Below are 26,984 nucleotides of genomic sequence, written 5' to 3' on the forward strand. Positions count from 1 at the left end.
AGTTCGGTCCTGAGCAGTGTGTTTGTTGTTTGGTCGCCGCACAATTAAAACAAGGCTGGATAGAGTCCAAATTGAGCATGTGGAGGGGGGTGTGTGGGGTAAGATCCAAGGTTTTCCTTGAACATATTCTGGCCAAGCCTGTATTTAAAACTCCCCCCTATGTGTTCACACTTCAGACGCTAGCCTCACTTCAAAGTGCAGATTTAAGGATCCACTCTGGTAAAAAATTAGAAGGGAGAACAGTTTTGGAAGCTGTAAATTGGTCTGGTTAAAAACAGCTTGAATAGCGATTCCGGTTTGGAAGGAAAAGCTTTTCTGTTTCAGTGGATAATGTTCTGACTTATACTAAATATGTTTCCAAATACAACGGAGACGCTTTGGCTCAGGGTGATCACAGGTGAATATCAGCGTGAATTTGGCTCCACGTTGAGCAACAATTCTGTTTGAACAAAGAGGAAACGCAGGCACGTGTAGTGCAGCACAGCTGGGGGTGCCTCTTTGTGATATCGCTTACATTGTTGGAAAATCTTTCGCACTTTTTCTCCCAGTTTGTACCAAAAAAACGCATAATACTTACTTTCAAAACACATTTTTAATATCTACTTTTTTTACATTACTCTATTTTTTGTCGCCACAAAATCAACAATGCATTTATGCCACAACATGTAGCTTAATCTTCTTTGCCATAGAGCTCAAATAAATTACAATATATATTTGCGACCGGTTTGTGTTCAGTAGGAACGACTGTGTGAGGGGTAGAGCACCACGTCGTTTAGTATGGAGGGACAGGCTCTGTAAGGCACTGTTGCATTATTTTGGGGTGCATTTCATGCCTTTATTAGACAGCTGTAATAGAGAAACACTAGGAGGCAGAGAAATCTGAAACAAGGGTCCCCAGTTGGATTTAAATTAGGAATGCTGTCGTTCATGGTTGGCTTCTTAACTGCTTTAGCCACGGGAACGCTCTAAATGTTATGTGTTTGACGGGAAGAAAAATACAGAATAGTGCCAGAATTATCCCTTATAATATAATAATATTTACTGGCTGAAGTTTCTCAACATACAGTTACCCTCCCCATCTGTCTTCCCCTAACTGTACCCACTTTACATTCATGTTTCAATCAGTTCAACATTATAAACAGTTCTGTAGTCACATTGTTGGGAATAGACCTTTTTACATTATAGTCCAAAATCCAAAGCACTCCCAAATATTGCTGCAAAATTCGCTGTGATGACACAACCAAGAGAAGAACGGAATAACTGTTACATTAGAAACACCATGTTTGCACATTTTCACCATGCTTTCATGTGGGGTGCCGTTTAGACATTTCTAGGCTAATTTTTGCTCTTTGAAATCCACTTCCTTAACATCAAAGTTGAGCATCAAAAGCAAAATGGGGGGGGGAACTGCTGAGAGCAAACATCTCACACACCCCTTACTGTAGATTATAGCTCTATATAGTTGTCCATGTTTACTCATTTGTTAGAAATCCCTGCTTTCCGGATTGGCTGTGTTCTGTGAGTATCAGTCACTTGCTGGAGCTTAAATGCATCCATCACTCCCTTTTTCCTTTTCACTTTCTTCCTCCCACTGAAAAGGTGCTACAGAGCAGCGGTGGGGTGTCCTCTCCTGCCTGACTGCATGCTGGGCTCAGGGGGAAGAGACTGCAGTGATAATGTGGTTTACGCTTATGGTGGACAATTACAGCCAAATCAATTATCTGCAACAGATAGTCGTGTTTTGCAATGAAGCTGCAAACAATCAGGACTTAAGTGCTGAACACCACAATACAACTCCCCTTCATACCTTATTCAATCTGTCTTGTCTTTATTATTCGGTCTTTTCCTCCCCCCCCTCCTGTAACTTCATCCTCTGGCCCACCTGTAGTATTATGTTGCTCCCAATAGAGGGCAGTTCCTTCTCTCCCTCTCCCTCTCTCTCACCCTCACCCCTTCAACCAGCATGGCGCCTGGGATGATGGATGTCTACAGCCCACCGTATGGAGAGGTCAGCCTGCTTCCTCCTCACCATGATTACCATACAATCCAGTACACTCTTTGGCAACTATCACTTCTCCTGCGCTGACTAATGGACGGAGATGAGAGCAAGAGGTGGACGCAGAGACGCAGACGGAAACACAGAGCGGAAATGGGGTTAAAAGGTCTACAATAAATGCAAAATGTGTACTGGGACCACAGAAACAACTGTGGCGAACGGTGACAGTGCCCTGCTGTTGTAGTCTGTCGTGGTGAAATGAGGTGGAAAAATCGGTCATGTCATTTTGAGGAGGCTTTTGAGGTATCTCTGTCAGTCCTACAGTTGGGTGCGAAGGCACAAACAGAACAAGGAAAGAAGAAGAAAATATGCACACACTTTCAATTCTGTAAGATACATTTCAAACACACCCTTGTAGTAACAAAGGGGCTCTGAGCGGAAAGAAGCTGCATAAAAGTGAAAAAAATGACAAGAATGAAATTCCTTTTGTTCGAAAACAGGGAAATAAAAGTGGAGCTGTGGAACACAAAAGCCCCGTTAAACATGCAGCCATGTTTTCCTCTTTTCACTCTTAACACCTCCATGGATATCTGGCTCGGAGAAAGGTAGTGAGAGAAAAGTCTGCTGTCTCTTTTGGAGACCCGAGGGGGTTCCTTTCATGCACAGCAGTGATTTGGTTAGCACTGACAACAATGATACATCAAAGACCTGAATCTATTTCAACACCGTCAATTGACAGCGAGTCCAACAACAGGAGGAGAGCAGTGAGACAGTTTGAGTCTTTCCACGTATGTGTTTGCACACAGTAAGATTAATACCTCAAACAGCTCCATTCAGGTAAAAGTGGATATATTTTGCTCTTTTACTGGAGCCAGAAGGAGATGGGATTTACTTCATTGGCAAACAAGTCCCGCTCGATTTCTCAGCCAATGTGAGGACATGCTGTAAATAAAGTAGCTGGCTGAAAAAAGTTGGCAGTGACTTTCTGTGTGGTCAGACTTCTGTGGTAGATTTTTTTTTACTTCTAATGAGGATTACATCTGTGTGACGTGCCGTGGATGCGTTTGTGTTGGTGATCCTGCGCGCACAGTGACTGTGGGGAAGACGAATAAGAAACAAGGACATCTGCATGGAAGTGCATTCCATGAGAGATGTCTTAAGATGCATTCCAGTGACTGCTGGCCAAGACTAAAGAAATGTTACGTTAAATGTTATTTAAGCCGCTCTTTATTGCTGCTAATCTGTTCACAGCTGGAGTCTAAGGTCTGCTGTTGGCACGCCTGATATTTTCCACTTAATATGTTTTGTTGTTTCTGTATAGCTAACAATGCCCATCACAGTTTCCCGGAAGTCAAGGTGACATCTTCAGAAAAGCAGCAATGCCTCGCATTTAAAAGGCTGAGGTCTATGAATGTTTGGCATGTTTAGCTTACAAAATGACTGAAAGGATTAATTGTTTCATTTTCTGTTGGTCGGTGAGCTGCTTGGTCACTACTTTCTGTCCTTGCGTAGACTTTTTGGTGCAGACCTGTTGACAACAGGGAAATTCAAACAGATGGAGAAACTGTGTGGAAGACGATGCAGTTGCTTTTTGCCATAATTGAATCCTGACATGCGAGACCAGCAGAAATTCAACAAAGTGTGTGTGACAGTGGGCAGAATGAGAAACTCCTGCTGGCCATCTGTCTCCACATCACGATGTAGCTCCTGCTTTGACCTCTTCTGTGTTCGCCAAATCTTCTTTTAAATCTAAAACAAGTGTTAAATCTTAATTAGCAACTGTGTGAGGGTCTAAATATGGAGACATTGTCTTTACTTTTATTCAGTACCAGTGCTTCAGTTACTGGACTTTCATCTAGTAAGAGTCCAGGGAATTTGGGGGAATGTTGGCACACCTTTAGTCTGGGTTTGAAAAGTGGATCTGTTTCTCGAGGAGGGAAACAGTTTACAGCCTAGCTCATAAAGATTTAGTCCAAACTTATTTGATAAAGAGGAACATTGAAGGAATAGTTTAGCACAGCTTGTTGTTCTTTCCCTTTCTGTTTCTGTATGGATTAAACAAATGAGAGGTACAGAGTTAATCACTGAGCTTTAAAGATGATTTCATGTTCTTTGTGTTTTTACGAGTTCTAAACTAATTGACCCTTGTTTTAGCGCCATATGTTGTACACCAAAGGAACATCGATCTCTTTCTCCCGACGCAAGGATGAATAAGCATTCTCATTGTGCAGAGAAGAAGTTTGGACAAGCAGTAATAATCTTTCTTCTTGCTTTCCGAGTGCTCATACGAGGTGACATGGTTGATTTGCTTCTACAGCTGTTTTAATTATTTGTAGTTCACTTACTCTCCAGCTGTGTTTTCTGTGTTGTGGAGTCTTGATGTCTCATGAAAGAGAAATACGTTTTTTAGTCTGTTAAGCTCGAGGACCTCAAGGGAAATCGTATAATATCTCCAGTGAATGAAACCTGGAGTCAACAGGAGCTTCATCTGCTGCTGACTGCAGTGCAGTTATAAAGGTCACCGTGCATAATAGTGGAGGCTACCTCTGACTGCTGAAGTGCAGCAGAAGCTAACCCGAATATGTGTGTAATGAGGTCGTTTAGCCTGGTGTAGTTGGGGGTCATTATTATATTGTGATTAATAAATTAGGATCTGATGTAGCAATAACTGTGTGTGTGTGTGTGTGTGTGTGTGTGTGTGCACATCCCAAGGGAGTCCAAGCTCTTCTCTAATGAGTTTCGCTATCTCAGGTCTAATATCTGTCTCTTATCCCTGATGATGCTAATGAGATCCTACTGAAACTAGCAGAACTCACCCCCGACACTCCTAGTTTACTGCAACAGTGAGCAGCAGACCTGAGATGCAACTTAACATGATGGTCTGGAGACGGTTGTTACAGGAGAATTATTCAGCCATCGGGGCCGTTGGAGGCTCGGCAGGGTTGATGAACAAGAGCGGGCGACAGGCTAAGAAACAGGCATGGTAAAAAGGTCACATAATAAAAGAAAATGTGCAAAAATAGCTTAAAATAGTTTGTGAGTAATCATGATTTATTCATTGTGAAACTGACTGAAACACCAGCATTCTTCCCCAGAGATGGCTCAGCGAGCCACTTCACAGATGTTAGTAATACATAACCACTGTAATCCTAACCTTGTGCTGTCTGCGGCGCCACTGGCCTTCCATCCACTGATGCCTGTTTCATCTGTGTGGAATGGATGTGTTTATGGGGCGATAAACACTGACATGTGACAGACAGATAATGAAAGAGATCATAAAATGAAGCCACGTCAAGAGATAGATGAAATGTAAAATAACCAAATCATGTATGCTGAAGATTTCCCTCAGGATCTATTAAAGCCGGGATGTCAGCCCTGTCCCTGTCAGGAAAGATTAGTTTGTGTTAACAGTAGGCCTGAAGAGTGCACAAGAGGTAGGAGGCCAGAGGCTGAAGACACAAACACAAATGGAGCAGTTCTTCTCCCAAATTGCCTTTTTGGTCTGCCTCTTCTTCAGTACTTTCTGAAGTAACCCCCAATATTTTTTCTGTTGCTGCTGCCTCTCGCCTCTCTCAGCTGCCTACTGGTCTATTTTCTTTTTTCGCTGTACCATATTTCTCCTATATTCCTCTCAAACGGTGTGTGAAATGAGAGGATTCGGGCTTCCTGCATCAAACAGCTGTGGCTCCATGCATCAGCCAATCAAAAAGCAGCGTCGCCACTCTGCACCATATTGTAGTAAAAGCCAATCAGAGCTCAAAATGCAGCTGAGAAAACACAGACATCTCCCGTAAAATTGGAGATGTCAACATGGTGCAGAACCACTATTGTGTGCTCATCGTTTAAGAGCTGAATCTGAGTCGCATCATGACCAGACAGGAAAAAGGCAAAGCAAATGAGCTTTAACCGTATGACCATCGTCATCAATGAAATGCATTAACGTACATTTAACATTTAATTCTATTCTGTTTAAGTTCCTCACTCTGTTTCGACAGCAGGTTTCTGAAAAGAGTTATGGACGAAGTGGCTATTTATTCCCTTCCCTGCACTGTTTCTGACATACCCTGCTTATCACATAGCAACAGGGTGCCTGCAAATGTATGTAAATTGATCTGGGAAAAAAAAACACATATCAAGGGAATGTTTCGTGTCTTGTCAAAATACAAACCTCAAACAGAAAGAAGGAGAAAAAAAAAAAACCTTATACATCAAACACTAAATGCATTTTCACAAACATTCCTGTCTGTAAATATTCTGATCATAACTAAACAGCCTGCATTGTCTTTTTTTGTTTTTGTTTTTATCGACATAATTGAGTTTGTATTTGTTCAGTGTTAATACTGAACATATCTGCATTTCATTATGCACCTTCTACTTGGCTAGAACTTGATTAGCATATTTAACACTGTAAGCCGTGCTGCGGTGGCAATGACTCTGTTTGTTGGTCAGTTCATCACGTTGGCTCAGTGTGGAATAAATACCTCTGCTACTGGACAGGCTGCCATAAAAGTTAGATTAAGTTTATGAATATATCAAAATTGCACTTCAATGGAAAACAAATCACAAAACCTGCAATTTTTTTTTTTTTCTTACTGCTACAGCAGGCAGATGATTTGAAACACACGGCCCTGTGCACGCTCTCCTTCGCTCCACGGGACACGTGAGGGAGAGTAGATGGATAAACACCTGGTAAAATGCCACACGCATGCTTCGGTGTTAGCAGGGCTACTGAGTGAAAATGGCCTCGGACGAACTCGACACTGCAGAGTAAGGAGTGCCTTTACTGTCCAAGAGGAACAATTCAGTATATCTAAATAAAGATTTGTTCCTCGTATCAATTCGTGCATCACATCATCTCATTAAACTCTAACCTACAGGAAACATCACTAACACTATTGTTGAGCCACTCTCACTGATGTGCTGTTAAGGTATGCATATACATATATATATATAAATATAGTAAGATCTGATTATGAACTGCAAGTTTATTTTAAAAAAACCTGATAAATGGAGGCTCTGAAAAGCCTTTGAACAGATGTGTTTACTCTTTACCTCTGAGTCAGCGACACTGTGTTATGAGATTACAGCATTTGTGGGGGTGAGTGAAGTCCCAGCAAAAAAATAGAAACAAACCAAACAGAAAGATCTCCTGCTCTCTCTCTCTCTGTATATAATTTATCAAATGAGTGAGTTCCTTGACAATCAAGGGCACGCAGCGTCTGCTTGAGAGCCACCGTCACCTTCGAAGTGTTGGCCACTAAAACGCTCTCAAGGACCGGCGGGTGGTTATGAGCCATGCTTACGACGGCGACTGTAATGCAACACAATCAGTCATCGTGTATACGCAGTCTTCTATCCTCTTATTGATTTCTGTGAGCTGTAGGAGTGTTAGTAAAATTCCTGTGAGTGCTATGGTGCTCATCCTCTTATCCTGGACAATAAGATCAACTCAGTGTGACTGGCTAATCTCCCCCTTGGAGTTTAAACTCGCCACCAGAAACTACACTTCTTCTTTTCCTTGTTACTCACACATATACACACACATGACAAGGGATTAGATTAAGTTGTCCTTTTCATTATTTGCCTCTCAGTCGCTGCCTGCTACTGTGAATCTCATGACTTTAGGCTTTGTACATTGGGGCCTGAGAGGTATCTGTGTGATCTCTTCTTGCTGCAGTTTTCTTTTAAATTTCTCTTTTCATCTCTCTTTTTTTGCTTTTGGCTTACCGCTCCTCTCGCTTCAGTCATTTCCCCTTCTCTTTTTTTCTTTTGGGTCCATCTATCTCTCAATGTGCCACAATGATGTGGGAAGAGAAGAAATTTGCCATGTAATCACCTCCTCATTGCACTTGTCTGTCTTCTGCTCACATAGGGACTCAGGAGATATATTTGGTTGTTACATCTTTACAGAGATGCCAAACAGAGCATTTAAATGTCATTTCTACTCCTAGTTCACACTTTAGCTCTGATTTTCTTGAATTGTAGTGAGATAGTACTGATTGCAGCGCTGGTCTGTGGATCTGAGCAGAGTGCTTGATTCGGATAGATAAACAACTTCACTGGACCTCTTTCAGTGAACACCGAAGAGACTGAACAACTTTCAACTTCCTATTAAAGAATGGAGATCTTCAGCAAAGCTGGCATTAGCTTTAAAGCCGATGACTTCAACTAAATGCAAGCCGCAAAAACTATTAAGTCTTCTTTGAGTTATACGTTCCTGTGAACGGCCAGCACCTTCTTTTCCATTTGGATTCTCTACAAAGTAGATACAAGGTTTGATTTTTGGAAAGCTTTTTGGATCATTCTAAATGAGACACTACAGTGTTTGCTTTTGCAGAGAGCCTTGCCAATCTCTATTTATTCTACATTAGCAATGCACGATTTTTCAACACATTCCTTAGAGGGGTGTGATTGTAAAACACTATCTGACGCTGACTGAGGAGAGCAGACCAGATATGCAGAATACAGGCTGATATGTGGCAACAACCATGAGTGAATGTTAGCGCCAATGAGATGCAGATCTTCTTGTGGCCTCCAGCTGCCAGCGTCAAAGTGTGCCCTTGACTGCGTTAGAGACGTGGCGAAATCTTGGCAGCAATTTTTTGAAAATCATGGCTATAAAGTAATGCTCAGAATAATGCGTGCTCCGGGTCGGGACGCATTAACTGACAGGTTTCTCAGCCTGTCACATTCGGTCCATGTAGGGACATGTGCGCTCGGCACACAAAATCCCAATCAAAGCTGGAGTGAATTTATGACCAAGTGTGATGGGCAATATGACAACACAATGATGACTGTTTATGGAAATGAAGTGGCTGTGGGGAGTAGTGTCCTTATTTTCATTAATGTTGAGTGCCAGTGTTCTTACGATGACATAGATAATGCCGAGTATTTTAGCTTGACATGTGACGGACATTTGCGCCTAACTACTTAGAAATTTGTGCTTTAGTGGCTGATTTTTATCTGAGAAGAGATTAAACAGCATTTTTCATCCAATTACATGGCAAGAATGTTATTATATTGGTATATTTCACAGGTTCTGATGAAGAGCATTTACCCCGAATGAAGGTTACAACAATCAATAGTGCATTCGTACATTGCTGCGTTTATCTTGCAAATTAATGCAAATTAACTGCATAATTGACCTCTCATTTGGCTCTTACACACGATTCCTCTTATATTTCTGTAGCCAGAAGCATATTCTCAGCTGTCCTTGCCACAAGAGGACCTTGTTTGCTGTGAAATGTGGAAAACAGTGTCGTCCTGCTGCAGGTGAAAACTAGTTTTGAAACTGGTTTTTGATTTTTCTTTGCAAACCGGAGAATAAAGAGAGTCGTGGCTGTTCAGAGCTTTTGATGATGAAACACTTCTTTTTGGCTTGTCTGATTTGTTATGTTCAAAATTAAAAGTGTGGCTTCCAGCGTGTCCTTGCCGTATTGCTCCGAGCCTCTGACTTTCTCTAGCTGCCCTCTCCGGTTCGTCCGGCATTGCCACTCAAGATCTTTTCCCCCACGACTCGTATCACAGTGTCGTGGGTTATTTTATGATGCTGATGGGTCATCATTACACTTTTATATCTCACACTGTGTTTTACCTTCTGAGAGAGCGAATAAATGTGATAGTGGCACTCATTTTCCTTTTGTGGAAGGTTTTGCAGTATTTTTGAAGTGTTATCTTTTTACGCTTCCTTTGTGTGCCGTTGAAATGGTTAAAAAAAAAAAACTTTCAATATAATTTTTCTAAAACTAGTGGTCTGCTTACTCACAGCTCGGTTTTGTCTCTTTCAAATGTACCACAATCATGTTTATATTTCAGGATTCTGCAATTTGTGCTTTTTTTATGCAGACTTTATGTTAGCCTAAACCACATCAGGTTTCATCAGGGACACCTGCAGGATTTCTGCCCACAAATCTCCCTCTCTGTTGCTCTCTCACACACCCGGAGGTATAAATGAATATAAAAACAGGCTAGATATCCTGCATGCATGTGCACGTTCCAACACAAACCTAAACAAACACACAAACTGCTCGCTGGTTCAGTTTATTAGATTGGTATATGTGGACAGGGTTAATAAGAAAGCTGACCCCACCATGACCCCTGGCTGGCCTGAAACCTTACTTCTGCTCCCTCGCCTCATTAATCTGTCGAGTAAACAGAAGGCTCTCCTCCTCACCCGCTGGATGAGGGAGGGAGAGACACGCAGGCCCTTATTTTGCCATCCCTTCCATTTCCCTCCATCACGTTTCAAACACTTGAGCAAACAACTTCCTAAAGCGTTAGTCTTGCTTACACATGCAGACACACACACACACACACACACACACACAACCACTGATTCAAATTCATTTACAATCACATACATAATGACAAAGAAAAGCACCAAAACCTTGCACCCGAGGAGATTAACATTTAATTGATAGCTGCAGAATAATTTTCTTCTGATTGACACACCGATGCATCGGCTAAATGGTGCAGCTCTGAACAGTGTGTTTAAATTGTTGGTGAAGGCCTGTGTGCTGGAAATCCCTTGACAAGTTCTTGCAGTACCTCAAGTATAAAGTACACGTCAAAGAGAGCTCTAAAGCATTAACAGGGGCCAAGGATTCAGCAGATGATTTATTAGAAGATGAAATGGATCAGAGGGTCTGAGCCTAGGGTCCCAAGGCCAATAGGCCTGCCTTATCTAACACCACCAGGCTCCATGGCCAATCTCCAACTTGTCTGTGGGCAACTCTCCACCAGTGCTGGCTTTGGTTGCTGATAAAAGTCAGATTGAGGAACTACAGGGCTTTGTCGGGAGGAGAGGAGACTTTGCTTTACTCTTACTTTTATGAATATGCTTGATTACTGAATGTACACTCAGTGAAACGCAGAAAGCTGATTTTAAAGACTTTGCTGTATGAATCAACCGTTCACTTTAATTTTGAGGTTGGACTGCCACATGCAATTATTTCCTATCTGATCGCAGGTTTCTGTTTAACTGGTTACCGGAGAATTTTGTAATTGTGGTTCTTGTGCACACACACACACACACACACACACACACACACACACAGTGTGTGCAGACTGACTTGGTAGATAACCGAAGAAGTTAACCTCCTGTTGTTTTCCAGCTGATTTAATGCTTTGGCTGCTTTGCCTGGATTAGCCACAGAGCCAAGGCCAGATTCACAGTCCCAGAGGGCTCAATCAAGGATGTTTCACTTCACAGGCGGATATACTAGTTCACCGATAACACGCAGGTCAAGGATATGATAGAATCCACAGTAAATATCTAATTCATGTCTTGCGCTGTTCAGAGACTATACTAGATGGAGGAGAAGTCGGGGCATCTTTGAGTAGGAGGATGTTCTTTCAATCATTCCCCCGAGATGAAATTCATTAGACCTCGTCAGTGGCATCACGTCCATTTTGATTTCCATTAATGACGACAGGTTTGAGGGAACAAATAAAACCTGTGTTTTTATTTCGTCAGACACAGGAGGCTGTTCCATCCATCATGACTGCATAAAGCACCAGAAGGCCCAGTCACACATAAGACTTATATGCCACTCATGCAAATTAAATTACATACAATCAATATTGCGGATCCATCAAACGATCACATCGCTGCCTGCCTTGCTGTGCTGTAGGAATCTTTCTTTTAATATAGGAGGCAGCAAGAAGAGAGCATCCCACCAATGCACGAGTGGCCCTACTGGTAAACAGAGGAAAATAAGATGTCTGGATGATTACTTAAAAGGATTATGGAACGTTTTCAAATAGTTTTCAGACCAAATTGTATGCTATCTGTACCTGTGATAAGCCAATTGAAGAAAACAGCAGTTCACAAACATACAAATTAGACCACCTGGGAGGGTAATTGCTTCATCTTACCTATCCATCATCAGTAACGTCGTGTACTTTCAAAAGACTATTCACACATTCAAGGACACCAAGGAAAATACACACACACACACACACACACACACGAATGCCTCTTATGTCTTCTTACTCTGCATTATTCATCTTTTCTCCCACACACACACACACACACACAGTCAAAATCTCTCCATTTCGTCTGCTAGGATGTACTGTTTTGAAATAAACTGATTACAGCAAAGAACTAATCAAAACTGCGACGCTCTTCAAGGTCCAAACTAATGGAAATCTATTCTTTAATTCCCCTCTTAATCACGTACACATAAATACCTGCACATGTGCACACACACATACAGACACGCTCAGCAGGCAGGTCATTAACATCCATGCATCTCTCTGACGCATGGGGAGTTCTTCCACTGGATTCAGATTGCGCTGAAGGGACCTTTGATTTAACTCGGGTTGTAAATGCAGTCCCACCGGCCCTGCTTGGTCTGGCCATTGATTGTCTGTGTTCATTCGCCATGTGAGTTAAGCTTGGTGCAATCAGACAGAACAGCAAGAAGCCCTCTGACCTCTCCCCCTGAACTGAAGAGGACTGAATATCGAACTCCTTTCTCATTCAATCTTCACTCACCATCATTCTGTCAATTATTCTGGCTCCTAACGACCCTCAAGCTTGGACTAAAGCTGCCTTATAGACACATATTCACTTACGCAAACAATGGACATTTGCATTGGCTCACAGTTCATGAGGTGTAGTCGAATGTCAGCACCGAATAAACAAACTATTCTTTATTCAAATCAGCTCTCGCATATGTATTTATGCCTAAAAGGTTAGTTGTTTTTTTTATTTTGCAGGCTAGTTTAACATGCACAAATGATCAACTTACATGAACAGATAATGTGTGGGATATAATCACCATGTCCATGTCGCCTTGCTCTCAATAACAAATGCATAATGTGAATGACAGATTTCCACTATTTGCTAAGGACAGGATTTCCATAAAAGAATCCACATAATAACTGCCTTGCATTTCATATGAAGGGTGGAGAAAGTGAGAGGACCTGTCATCGAGATGGGGTGAGGAAGTGATGAGGGCAGGAGAAGATTGCGCCCCACACAAGGCCTCGGGCTATTATTACCATATCATGAGAACAATCTATCAAATTGGGTTAAAATGTACATGCTGTTTCAGGGCCACTTAGGCATGCATAATGAGATCATGAATATGGCACAGCTTCCATATGTGGCACAGAGTGGGCTGTTCACACTCTTGGGGCTCCAGGTAACCTACGTGTAATTGATCACAGCATGCAATGCAGGGACCAACACCCCTCCGTGTATCATTTGATCTGTGTTCATGTTCTGGTTGGCTGCAAACCCAATAAAAAGATTTTCCCTGCTAGCCCAAATAAGGCTTGTCTTATTTGGACATATAGTATATTGTAATATAGCAAATGAATGTGAAATAAAATGTGCCGTGTTTCACTCCAGCATATGATTGATTTTAGCTCAAACACTACTCAGGTTAAAGGAAAAATTCAATCCCAATTTTCATTTACATTTAGTATTGTTCATTAAAAACATTAGAAATGAACATCAGTCCAAACATGGTTAGAAAAGCACAGTGTCCTTTGTAAAAAGGATGCAAGTACAACATGTTACATGGGGTAGTACACAGGAATGTGTGAGGCTCTATGCATTATGTCCCATTTCCATTGTTCATCCTATTGGTACTCAGTGAACGCTGTATAGTAATCTCTATGAATAACTTACAGTTTTTTGCAGTTAGTTTATTAGAATTGAGCACATTAAACCATTTTACACAAACAGAAAATCACACTATAATTGCTAACATAGAATTTTTTTTTTTTTAATTCCTGCAGCTGTTCCATCACCATCTAATAGTGGACGAGTGATTGGATGAGCAGCTCATCCAATCATTTTCTGCAATGCATATTTTCCATCAACAGCACATTTAATAATCTCTTTTTTTGTTTTGTTTTGCAGACTGACTGTTGTATTTTTATATTTTTGCACTTCTCCAGTGTGAGCATACTACATACTGAATTAGTGTGCAACATACATTAAGAGTACGACCATACTGGCGTGTGTGTCGCTGTGCTTTGGCACATTGATGTTTGGAGCTAAAAGCTACAATTCTAATGTTAAAAAGCTGAAGTTAAGGATTTATCCTCCTGGGAATGTCTGGACTAAATGTCATGGCGATCCATCCATTCCTAACTGATACTGTTGGTTTTATTGCACGCCACAGCTTTCTATGCATCTCAGCAGGTGATCTCACATAACAATGAAAAAGAACACATGATGTACTGGGAGGAAATTTTTTTTTGCATGGAGATATAACAATGCTCAGCAGAGGCAACCTTATCTAGCTAGAATCTTTATGGACTATTTATAAAGGAATTGTGGCTTTCTTCTTCCCCTGGCATACTGCAGAGTATGCTAATCATTTCAGTCTAAAACAAGTTTAGGGTTTCCATTCCCTTCACTGATGCTTGCTTCCTCTGTTTCACAGAAAGACCCTCAGAGGCTCATGTCACCTCCCTCAGCAGATGGCTGGGGCAAACACCGAGTGACAAGCCTCGATTTCACTGATGCTTAAAACATGATTTCACCAACTGTTGGAAAACAATTTGAATCTTTAACCTATTTTCACACCGGATCTTGCACACTGAGCAGACTTTCATCAAAGTCTCAGCAGAGTTTTCATGCAACTTCCCTGCAAGATTTTCTTTTTCAAATCCTAACCCTAAAATACATTTCACTAGAGCTGCAATAAGTGCAAACATGATGAAACTCACACTGTAAAGCATACATTGTTGTCTCAAACATAATTCCATTTATCCTGGTGTCTTCTTGTGTTGTCACTCAGACGTAAGACTGTGGTGTTGTTTTCAGATAGCAGCCCTAAGAACTTTGGTTAACAGGCTTGCATCATTGCGTAGGTGTCTTGTCAGTCTTTTAGAGTAAGCCTTACTCCCACTTGCTCACAGCGGGACTCTTCTCTAGCAACAGCAGGCAAATTAAACATGGTGGCATGTTTCATGATCCCATAGACTTTGAAGGTGAAAAGATGCTGGAGGGCTTCTATTTGTTCACTTGTTTGTTTGTACGTGTGTGTCAAACAGTGCACGTGTCTACGTGTAAGCACACAGACGGAACTCAGTTAATATTTACAGTGAGAAAAAACACATTCGACTATTACAAACCTCCCAGTGTACAGTTACTGTGTCAGACAGTCACTGAACCAATTACACCACAGCACAAGTCTGAGTCCAGCGCTGTGGCATTAACAGAAGGGCTACAGTAGGACAAAGTTACATAAACAAAGAGGCATGCATGTGTCTTGTTCTGCCTTTGTGGGAACAATAAACTCCTGTGAGTAACCAAATTTGTGCCGCTGAGAGGATTCGTTTCATTTCAGAGCAGTCAGTAAAAATGTGTTCACATTGATTTTTAAATTTTTAAAAAATTCTATTTCATTATTTACCTTCAGCAGTTTCCCCTCACTGAAGTCTAAACTGTCCCTGATCAATTCCAACTACTTATATTATGGTTATCTGAATAAAACTCTGCATGTGAGCAAGGGAGACATAAGTGAGAGTCATAACCAACATGACATTACTTCTTGTCATTTGTTACTGCAAAGGAAATTATGAAATTGATGAGAGAAGTAGGGAATTCACAAGGCAGAAGCATCCCCCGCACTCACAGGTCATTAATTAAGTCTTCATATTAGAGCTGATTGATTAGTTGACTGACAAAAAAAATTATGTGGTAATTTATTAATCATGTCAGTCATTTTGCAAGTGAGAATGCCAAACATACCCAAGCTTCAGCATCTCTGAAGTGAGGATCTGCTGCTCGGCTTTGTCATATCTGATAGTAATTTGAATGCCTGTGGGTACTGGATAGTGAACCAAAGAATAAAATAAGGAATGGGGAATGTGAAGATGCCACCTTGGGCTCTTAGAAACTATATAATGAGCATTTATCACTGTTTTGTCACATTTTATCCACAAAATGCTTCGATTCATTTGAAGAAAAGTCATCAGAAAATAAACATGTTTCATGTCCAAAGTATGTTTTACTAGCCATCACTGATGCATCCTGGGATAGAACACAGAGCACTTGTCTTGCCTCACATCATTGCTGTTGCATCTCCAGATGTCAAATATTGCACAAGCATTGCAGCTTTATTCATAATGTTCTTGTTCTGTTTAAATAGATCTTTTTTAACCAAACGGCCTCCATGACTGAGAAAGACCTTCTGTTTGTCAAAAGCTTTACTGCTCTTGAAGTCAGCGTGTCTCTCTGTGCATGTGTTCATTTGAGGGAGTGAGCAGATTGAGCAATGTTGGCCATTAGCCTCGGTTTTCTTTAATTAGCTGTTAGATGCCACGCCTCACCTCCTGCAATTACAAATCGAACTCCCATAACGGCTTGGAAAAGCTACTGACTGACACCCTGCCTATTGGGCCACAGCACTCCTACTGCAGTAACACAAGCTTCATTTCTTTCCTTTCCTCAACTCTTCCCCTAAATCAAACAGGAACTTCAAATTGTGTTAGCTTTCATTAAAAAGAAATAATGAAGCCAGACACGGTGTGGGTGTCTCACATGCATAGCTGATGATTTTGACTTTGCAATGCAATTTTCCTATAGAAGCATCGTTGTCAACTCTGTTTAAGTGGACAGCCCACCCACTCCATACACATCAACATGCGCAGACACAGAGGTAATGTGCACACGACTCTCTAGAGCGTGTGCATTCCCATGCCTAATTATCCCAACAGCTGATGGGGATTTGAGTTCAGTGGTACTTGCAGCAAAAAGAATATGAATGAGCTTGATGATGGGGAGAAGCAGTCCCTCATTCCATGGTAACAGAGAGTGGTGAAGACACAGAATCAGAGGAGTGGCTGCTGAAGGACAGCTCTTAGCATTTAGGTGTCCTAATACATCTTCATAACTATTGTCTGATGACCATTGTGCCACTTTGATCTTGCATCAGTCAGCTTTATTACAGCCTGGAGATTTGCACAGTCATGATCGTTGTAGACGTCGTTGTTTGTGGCTGCTCAACGTGTTGGGACGTGCACAGAAATTAGATTGGTTGGTGTCTTTTTGGAGATTTTGTATTCAGTTTATTGTCAACAAGAGAAACTATTTCCTGAGAGGAACAGCGTAGTGCAGAGAACATGCTGCCATGCTCTAATTTGGATTCATTTGACTCAAAAAAATGAGAGGTGATAATGTGTGTGCTTGTACGGTTGGCAAAACTGTGTAAGTGTATGGCAATAAATTGCAAGACACTTCCAGTACAGGTCTGTACACTATAGGATTTCCTTATCTTATACATTACCCACCCAGCAGTCTTTGCTGTCTGCATGCAGATGCCCTTAAATAAAAATGCTGACCACAGTGGTTAATGACACAGCATTTGAAAAAAACAACACTGCCAGATTGGTTTGAAAAGTGCTTCTGGGCACACTGAAGCGTGATGCTGACAAAATCCAAAACATTTCGAGACCTTATGGTGAGAATAGATTTTATATTCACTTCATGTTCAATAGGCACGCAAGTCTTTTTTAAATAGACATAGATGGTATTGAAACCCAAACAGCTAAAGATGTAATCCATTCCCATGCAGGATCCCATACGTACTGAAGCTAAATCACCATTTGTCAGAATATTGAATGTGGTGTCTGAGGTTTGCATGACGAAGCTGCTGCCTGGAGACAGAGACAGAGACAGAGCTGCTGCAGAAGAATGGGAGATGTTGTGACATGTACATTATCACAAACCTGTTTTTTTTTTATACTTGGAAGTGAAAACTGAACATAAATGTGGAAAAGACACCCCAGGAGGCTACTTTTATAAATAGAATCACACAAATACAATATCACAGTCATGCTTATGTTACTGTAACTGAAGTATTCAGAGCCTGCTGCTACAGTTCTGTGTTGTTTTTGGATAAATCAACACCCAACAGAGCAAAAATGAACGTGCACCATTTTGTTCTGTTTGTAAAATTATTTGGTTTGGTTTTCATGTGTTAATGGCTCACACACACACTGGGTGAGGAACAGTGAGATGAGCTGTGTTCATTTTTTCCTCCTAGACTTCTCTCTTCCTCTTCTCTGCTACCACCCCACTCATTTATTTCTCCTTTCACACCACAACTCCCAGCTGCCTCGGTTCCTCCATATAACTATAAAGATCAGTGCAGCGAACCTTTGAGCCTCAGAACAGTAGTCCAGTTACTTTAGCAGCCAGACACACAAACATGCACACCTCTGGGACATGGCTGTGTGCTTCCTGACCTCCCCCAAGTGGTCATTATGTAGAAACTTTTTGTGAGCACACACAGAAGACATTTGAGAAAAGCTTGTGTGTGTTCACATTTCCATCAGGACACATCATTACACTGAGCTATAACTGTCTCTCTAAGTCGGCGGGTCCACAGTCTATATGCTGTTGGGAGCTAAGTCATCAAGCCTGTCACCTGGAGGTCACACTACTGGCTGTAATGTCTCACTTTCTACCGCGAGGCAGAGGAGATGCCCCCCCCGCTCCCAGTATTTATCTTTCGGGTTCTGGCAGTGATGGCCGGCAAAGTGAGCTTTAATTCACATTAGAAGAAATTTAGTGTTTAGGGCACTTGTCTTTTCAAACTCCTTGGCTTTCATCTCCTCATATTTCCATTAGATCTCATTCAAATTCAGGCTAATGAAGATACCTAACTTGACTGATGGGATATCAGATCAGCAGTTGAATAAAATGACTCCCTGAGTGTGGACCTGTTACTTATGAGCAGGAGAAAGTATGTGAAAAAGGGAATTCTTGCTGGTAGCAGGGAGTCAAATTGAATTAATTTTAAACATCTATATTCATTTAGAAGTTTCCAGGCTTTCAGACTTAGCTTGACAAATCTTCCTACATGATTTTTTTTTTGCTTTGTTTCCACACGGATTTTTTCATTTACTAAGAGCCTGATTTTACAATTTCAATAGAAGTGAAAAGGCCATGACGAATCCTCTCTCCATTCCTGTTTAACCTCATCAAAGAGAATTTTTGAATTAAAGTTCAGTGTTTTGATTTCGTCTTGGAACGACGTTTTTTATTCACTGATGTCCAACAGTTATTCCATTTTGCATGTAAACTAAAGAAGCATGAGAGCACAGGGTCGGGCAGGGTACTGCATTATCATTTCAGTACTTCAAGGTAGTCTTTTGTCGAGCGCACAATTGCAGAGCATAATACCAGATTCAACATGTATGACCTTGATTTGAGCAGTCCTGTATAATTCAATGTGTCTTCTCCTCAGCGGGGCCGTGAAAGAGATGCATGTAAATGATAGATGACTTGTCATTCATCACTGTGGTCACCTTGACACCCAGGAGGAAATAACAGCCCAGCCAGAGTGTGTCACTTCCTGTGTGGAGCCACTTTGTCTTTGCCTAAAACGTTTATCTGTCGAGTTGAATGTCAAATACTGTACAAAGGCACACACACACACACACACACACACATAAAAGAGATGCATAGCTGTTATTCATTAATGGAAATGTATTAATGGACATGTTCCTACACACTCTCAGTGTGCATGACCGGCGTCTTCCACACGGCTAGATCTAGCGAGCTGGTTGTACCAGCACAAAGCACACACCCACCGAGCTGAAAGAACGAGGGACGGCCACGGTTCTCAAATGTGTGTAAACACAGACTGTGAACCGAGTGAGCAGTGATTCTGAGCCAAAGGTAACATTTCATTCATGATGGCTGTTTTGCTGGTGTTTATATGATTTTGGTGTTTAACAGTTGCTGAAAAGCTGAGAGAGGCTGTCAGTCAGCAGTTTGTATAGAGCGAGACTGACCCGGCGGCAGCGGCGGTCAACACAGTCATTCGTGTGTTGGGGGCGAGTGGCTTTGGAGGAAAGCCTGATGGGAGGAGGTGGGATAGTAATCAAAATCTAGCTACTCTTGCTAGCTTCTCCAACACTGCAGACTCTGCCTTTAAGTCCTTTTGTCATGATTAAAAAGTTGCAGATGTTTTTTTTTTCAAAGTGATGTAATTACCGTCCTTAGATATGAGAGTCAAACTTAAAGAGCTACACAAGTTGTTTGGTTTATTCTGACCCATAAACTACATATCAGGTTTCCACTGTATCTCTACACAACGTCTCTTTTAAAGCACGAGCCGAGTTTTAGATGGATTTACTTTCTTTTAAGCAGCCTTTTATATTCAATTTGATTTCTGTGCAGTATATTAAACATTAGAATTATTTAATGCTTAACTTCATCAATCGTCATTTATGTCTTTTCAGAATCATGTTGGTAAATTCAAGGACTCGCTGTTAACAGAGTGTCAGCGATTGAACAGCAGACTCAATGCGACAAATTCATCATATCAGCTTATTTGCTGTATTTTTGCTGAATTAGTTTTTTGCAGCCTCTTCAAGTGCTTCGTTGTTGGAGCATCTTTGAATATCTCACGAGACTTCTGAAAACCACATCGTGATAAGAACTATGATAAAAAATAAACCCTCCAGGATGCAGACTATGATGGATTACCCATCTCCAGGTCTCTGCTGCTGGTTGATTTCCTGAAATGACCTAAAATTAATGGTTGTGTCATCAGTCTTAAAACGTATAGTATGCTTTGATAAATGCTTAGCAGTAAAGTATATATTTAACTTGCAGTTAATGGAATAAAACATGCAGCAGCAGCAGCAACATATTGACCGACTAGTTTTCTCCTAAAAAGTCACAGATATTTCAGATTCTTCAGACTTTTCAGGACAGTTGTTTAAATACTTACATTAGTTAAATCTAATGAAAGGTAACTTAAGATGACTTGTGATTGGGAAAGTTACATGGGATTCTTGTTTTTTTTATCTATTAAGAAGATAATTGAAACAGAATGTAATGTAACATGGGTGAGGCTTCATTAAAAAGGCATCTTTAAACCTGCAATAACTTTATTTTTTGTCCATTTGTTTGTAGCAGACATTTACATATAATCAGCTTTTAAGTTGACCCAGACTCCTTTTTAGCTCTGAAGGAAATATCTGGCTCTAAGGTTGTAAAGCTCCATTATATCTGGTTGTATGGTCACTAACTGTCTGCCTGCTGCAGCTGAAGATGACACTCTGGGAGTGAGTGTGAACCCAAACGGTCAAGTTGCTAGCGAGCTAAATGATAAGCTGAGAGTCACTGTAAAGCTCCGTAAAGCTTAAGGGCTGTTTTAAGATGCCCACTGGTGCTCTCCTGAAAGTGCATCGTGATCGCTGTAATGGAGGGACATGCCACCCAGAGAAACAGTGATGTTTTTCTAATTGTATGTTGCACAACAGTGGCGGTGGGGACAGGCGGGCCTAGACGAGTCAGCCATATCAGACTTGTTGGTTTTGGTCTTTTCATGAAATTTGTTGAACAAACAAAATATAGATTTACTTCAAGCGAGATGCAACACTGTGTTCCTTGAGCAATACATTTCATTGACAGCAGTTGGAACTAGCTGAGGACCTGTGTGCATAACAATGCCAAAGAATGAATGGGCTCGATGCTGAGTCACGTCCTCTTTCATCCTCATCCTTTGCAATCACTCTCTACCGACAGCTGTCTGACAAATGAACAACTGTTCCGCTGCTTTCTGGTTGTTCAGCAGGGTGTTCACTTCATATTTCATTCACGCATTGATTAATTCGGTAGAAGGAGGGAGCCGGACGTACCTTTGACTAAAACTGCTCTCCTTCCTGCGACAGTGAAGGGTGACAATCCTGTGACCTTCGCTTCTGACATCCTGACTCACCGTCCACACAACAGGGTTACTGGCTCTGGCTCCCAGGAACGCCATGCCGTCCTTCAGCTTGACTCTGAAACAGAAAGAAACAAAAAAAAAAAAAAGAGAGAGAGAAAAGAGAGAATCATTAAATTAGATGATACTGGAACTGTCACCAGAACAGCTCACAAATTAAGTTTCAGAGGTTCAGAAACACACACGGCCTTTATCGCCGTGTCCTTCTGTGACAGAGAAAAACATGTCAAGAAGAAATTAAACAAGGTGGCGCTTTAATTGTCTCTCACAGAGGTCACAAAACAAACGCTTCAAACTCTCATGGTGTCGCTTGCACACACAAGAAGACGTTAAACTTGCTACAGAACAAAAGATTATATTGAATAACAGACTTATTAATAACTTTCTTATTAGCATAAAAGCACTGACGTGGAGCTGCAAAACAAGGAAAAAACATTTTAACTACACTTTCATACTTTGTTTTCACATTTTCCTTGAGAGGAATATTGCTTTAGGAGGAGGAATCTGGCAGATATACAAGCCAAATTATTTCATTAGCAGTAATTAAACCTAGCATCAGGACAACAGATGGCACGTTGGATGAACTCACATAATCATGAGTCAGAGGTAGCCAGTTCAAATTAACCCCTGTGAAAGTGTTAAACCGCCATATTTAACGAAGGAGTAACCTCACATGATAAGTCCTGTTTTACACCTTATGATATCCCAACATCCTTCTGGAACAATATATATGCAGCACGCTCCCCTTCAGACGGTTTTGGTCACCTGGGGGAGACACCTGGGGTTTTAAAAGGACTCTGTCTGCTCCACCGCCCTCACTCCCATTATTTGTGGTCACAGACTGTGGGAGGCTATACAGGTGCACAGGAACCGACACGCTGTTGCTCCCCCTCCTCCTCCTCCTCCTCCTCCTCCTCCTCTGTCACATGAAATTACCATGAAGTACATGAGCTGTTTTCAGTACTTCCTTTTCCAACATGACAAATTGCTCTTGTTCAAACCACTGACACGAATGGGGCAGAATATTTTATGTTGGGGGGGAAAAAAGAAGGAAGAGATGGCAAGAAAAGGCAGATCTAAAGGAAAACGCCCACAGCGCACAAAAGGTGAGGAGAAGGAAGCGTTTCTATTCAGTGAAACATGAACGCTGGGTGATTTTTCCCCAACATCAAAATAATTGGAGACTGTCCTCGTTCTGCAACCGCGAAAGACTTGTAAGGGCTGCAGAAAAAAAACAAAAAAACGGAGCGTTAACGGGGGATAATGACATGACAAACCATGCAGCAGTCCTTAGAAGAGCACAGTCATTACATCTTCAGCGTTCAACCGGTCTTCTTTGATCTTATCCAGGCCGCTGAGGCGGTAATAACTGGCCTTGTGTTGGTCTCGGCTCCTGACGAGCAAAGATAAAGGCAGCCGCTGTGGAAGACACACACAATAACCAGGAGGAGAAGACAGATTGCCGTCTGCCCTCCTGTTTCCCTGTTGTCACCTCAGCCACGGCCCAGTAATTACTACAAAATTACAAGCAGATTCAGCGCTGACGGTGGAATACAGCGGGAACGATAACCGATCAATACTGACTAAACTCTTACAGGATACTATATGCTGTATTGATCATATATCAAATTTCAATTTGAAGGTAGAAACACTTAAAGTCTGGTCATGATGTAGAGCAGCAGCTTCTTTCTCTCACATATGTCACAGATCCCTCTTTTTATCCCTTCATCTGTTTTCTATCATTATAAATGTCATTCTGTAGATTTCTTTTGTTTTGTTTTGTTTGTTTTTCTGGATGTTGGTCACACTGAGCACACAGCTGCTTTCTGTGGTGTTTCGTCACCACGCTTGGCTCCATAGAGTAAATGACTAATCAGTTAGTCACTGAATTAAGTAGCTGGTTGATGGATTGATCAATATTGATGTACAATGAAGTACTCCTGCGGTATCAGTGTGCTGTCTATACTCTGCAGTCTTAGTGGCTGATTTCTTTCTGTCTTTCTGTCTTTCTACACATATATGTTGATCAGTTTTGCAGCTGTCACACTCTTTTTTTTCCTCCTCCTCTATTTCTTCCTCCTGCATCACATTCACTCTGTTTCTCTCTCACTTACGCATAATTTGACAGACAAACCCAAGCATGTGCTACAGCCCAAGAGTACGGGTGCTAAATTAACAAATGGCATGTTGTAAATGAGATTGGTTTGGCTAATGTGATTTCTGGTGAGGGAGGAAGGGGTAGGGAGGCAATAAAGGAAAGCAATTTGAGGGGAGGACCCCTTTCACATGCATCAGCACATGAAGCTGCCTCATTAATTCCATGAAAACCTGCATCAGTGGGATGAGTATTTACAGATAGGATGAGGTTGTCAGAAAAGACAGTTTCAGCTCGCTCTGACTGATGCTCACTAAATGACACCGCAGGATGGCCACTGCCCAAACATGTCAGCACACCTCGCCCTGTGGCATGTCTCTCACCTCCTGAATGAAATACCAATGCGCATGAATATTAATGCATTAAATACACAGCAGAAAATCAAACAGAACTTTGAGTAAAATGAAAGACCGTGTGAGACCACAAGGCTTGTGCAAATAACAACACTAAGGATACACACACACACACACACACACATATATATATATATATATATATATATATATATATATATATATATATATATGTATTCTCTTGCTCCACCTTTCAGTAAATGTGTGTATATGTGACCCCCCCATATTCTTGAAGGACCTGCACATAAAATAAGCACGATATGCCTCCTTTATTAAAGATTTGCTTATTAACATATTCACACCGACAGCTTTAATAATGAAAAGAGCTCCCTGCTGTGCCTGACCAGTTTTATTTTGTTTTTATTGGTGCATGGTCGCATTTGCAGAAGTTATTGTATCTTATAATTCAATCATATGTTTTATATGAAAAATCTTGCAGAGGGTCTTGTAGTCATAGCTGACAGATGAACATAGTGGACACTGTCAATACTGATTTCAACCATATCAAAAAGAACAGTACTCCACCACCACGTGTAACAAGCAGTGATTTCTAAATAAGTTAAGCTCTAGTGCTAGTCCTCAGGACCACATAAGGGGCTAAAGAGAGACAGATAGTTACAGGAGCCAAGACGAATTACTTTTTTAATGATAGAACGACACTTTGATAATTTATTAATTTATGTGTATAACCGCAATCTGCACTTGAAAAATGAAAAAATGAACACCAGCTAACTTTGGGCACAGTGCATGAAGAGTAGCATACCTTTCCCTGTTGAAATAGACCATAATATGATAATGACTGGAGAGCATCCACACATGTGAGAAATGATTACATACTGTACGGGTGTGAGGAGGGTGGAAGGATGGCCTAAAGGCTTAAAGGTGTTTGAGCAGAAAGAAGGAATGGTGCTTTACAGAGACCAGCCAGGCAGATTAGAAAAGACGGCTGTTGTATCAGTGTGGATGAAGAGGGATGGCGGGGATGGGAAAAACATTCAGGAGAGTAGAGGAGTTGAAAAGAAAAACCCTTATTGGCTAAGAGGCTAGAATAAGAACTTGTAGTCAGCACTGGTATTTGCTGTCTGTCCTCGTCTCATCCAGCCAACACTAAGAGAGACGGAGATATGTGTCAATGTCGTCCTCAAGAGGCCATTTGCAAGGTTATTTCACCCACTAAACTTCAAGTTAAAATAATGATTATAAAAATGAGAAGAAACAGGAGGGAAATAGTCCCCTGTATTGCCATCCAGGTGATAAGAGATCATTACTCTAGTGAGACACACAACTGAGAGAGCTCAATAACTTCACACCCACCCACACATACATGCATACACACACACACACACACACACACACACACACACACACACACGCACAGAGCTTTGCGTCTGTATCTGATATGATGCTAACACACTAGCACAGAGTGGGCTGGTGGACAAAGCTAACCTTTAGTGGAGATAAATGAAAGTGAGAACAATTGCTCTGATATCAGCTCTGCCACAAAGAAACCACCTTTAGTTGCTACATCACAGAGAGACTCCTGCAAAGGAAGAGCCAGATGGAGAAAAGCTGTAATACAGATAAGACGCAGCACATTCATATATAACCTGCAACCAGGTTCTGAGGCATCATTAACTAACCCCTGTGAAACGTCTGGAAAAAGCCAAAGACGAAGCCGGAAGATGACAAATTGGACTGGTGGTTATTTAGATAACACTAAAGCACACAATAACTCATGGTTGAGCATATTTCCCAAATTAATTTTAACAAGGTAGTTTAGTGTAATTCAATTACTGACAGCAGGAGAAACTGGCTAAATCACACTGAGCGAGTTTAGTTGGCCCGTGTCCCATAATTCTCAAACACCTGCAGCTAAATCCAGCTATGAAATAAACACACAAGCTGTTGGGCGAAGGAACCCAGCTTCCCCGTTCCCTCCCTCCCTCCCTCCCTTTCTCTCTTGCTCAGAAGCAAAACAATCTACATCACCCCGGGGTAAAATTAAATTAGATAGTAGCCAATGACAGGTGAACCAGGCTGGGAGCTGGTTCAATAAATTAGTAAGGTGAAACGGGGCTGCGCCAGAGATGCCTGAGTCAATTAGCTGAGGAATAGTTGTCGGTGGAGTGTTTGTGGGGGTGAGCGGACAGAGGCAGATGCGGCGATAAAGAGAGAGCTAATTTAATTAATGAGTTTGATGCTGTTCTTCCCATTATCAGAGCTAGTTAAAAGTGCTGGTGCGTGGCAACGCTGCGAACAGAGGACAAGATTAACACTATCAGATAAAGAGCGCTCTCCAGACAAAGCTCATCTCCACCCATGCATTCTGCAGCGGCTCTCTCTGTCTCAACCTTTTGTCTCACTTTCACGTCTCCTTTCCAATCTCCTTCTTCCTGTCTCTATCTGTTTCCCCTGAAACACTGTGCCCTCCCCTCCGCCACCACTGTATCTGCTCACCCGAGCCTTTCTCTCACCGCTCTTTATCGTCCTCCTTCACGGCAGCTTCCCGTCTTTGCTTTACACCATAGCTCTGGTGTCCTGCACTTTTTTGTTTAAGTGAATTAGAGTGAGCAGCAGTGTGCAGGATCTCTGGCTCCTTTATCTAATGACATCATTAAAGTAAACCTTCTTTGGGTCATCGGTGTGCAGGAATTCTGGATCCGTCTCCGTTTACAGTTTTTGGCCAAATGCACCTGTAATTAAGAGTTTATGTTGTACAAGAACGCTGACAGTTTTTAGCCATCTAGCACAACCATGAGGTCACATTT

General features: G+C 41.5%; 1 protein-coding gene across 1 annotated transcript in view; it reads right to left on the bottom strand.

Moving 5' to 3' along the window:
* Positions 1-26,984, bottom strand: part of LOC139219195 (transmembrane protein 132C) — a 161,980-nt gene that overhangs the window by 36,483 nt on the left and 98,513 nt on the right. Inside the window, exon 5 of the mRNA XM_070851001.1 lies at positions 21,623-21,766. Coding sequence (XP_070707102.1) covers positions 21,623-21,766 — 144 coding nt within the window. The remainder of the gene's footprint in view (positions 1-21,622; positions 21,767-26,984) is intronic.

This window comes from Pempheris klunzingeri, chromosome 19 (assembly GCF_042242105.1).
Source record: "Pempheris klunzingeri isolate RE-2024b chromosome 19, fPemKlu1.hap1, whole genome shotgun sequence".
NCBI lineage: Eukaryota > Metazoa > Chordata > Actinopteri > Acropomatiformes > Pempheridae > Pempheris > Pempheris klunzingeri.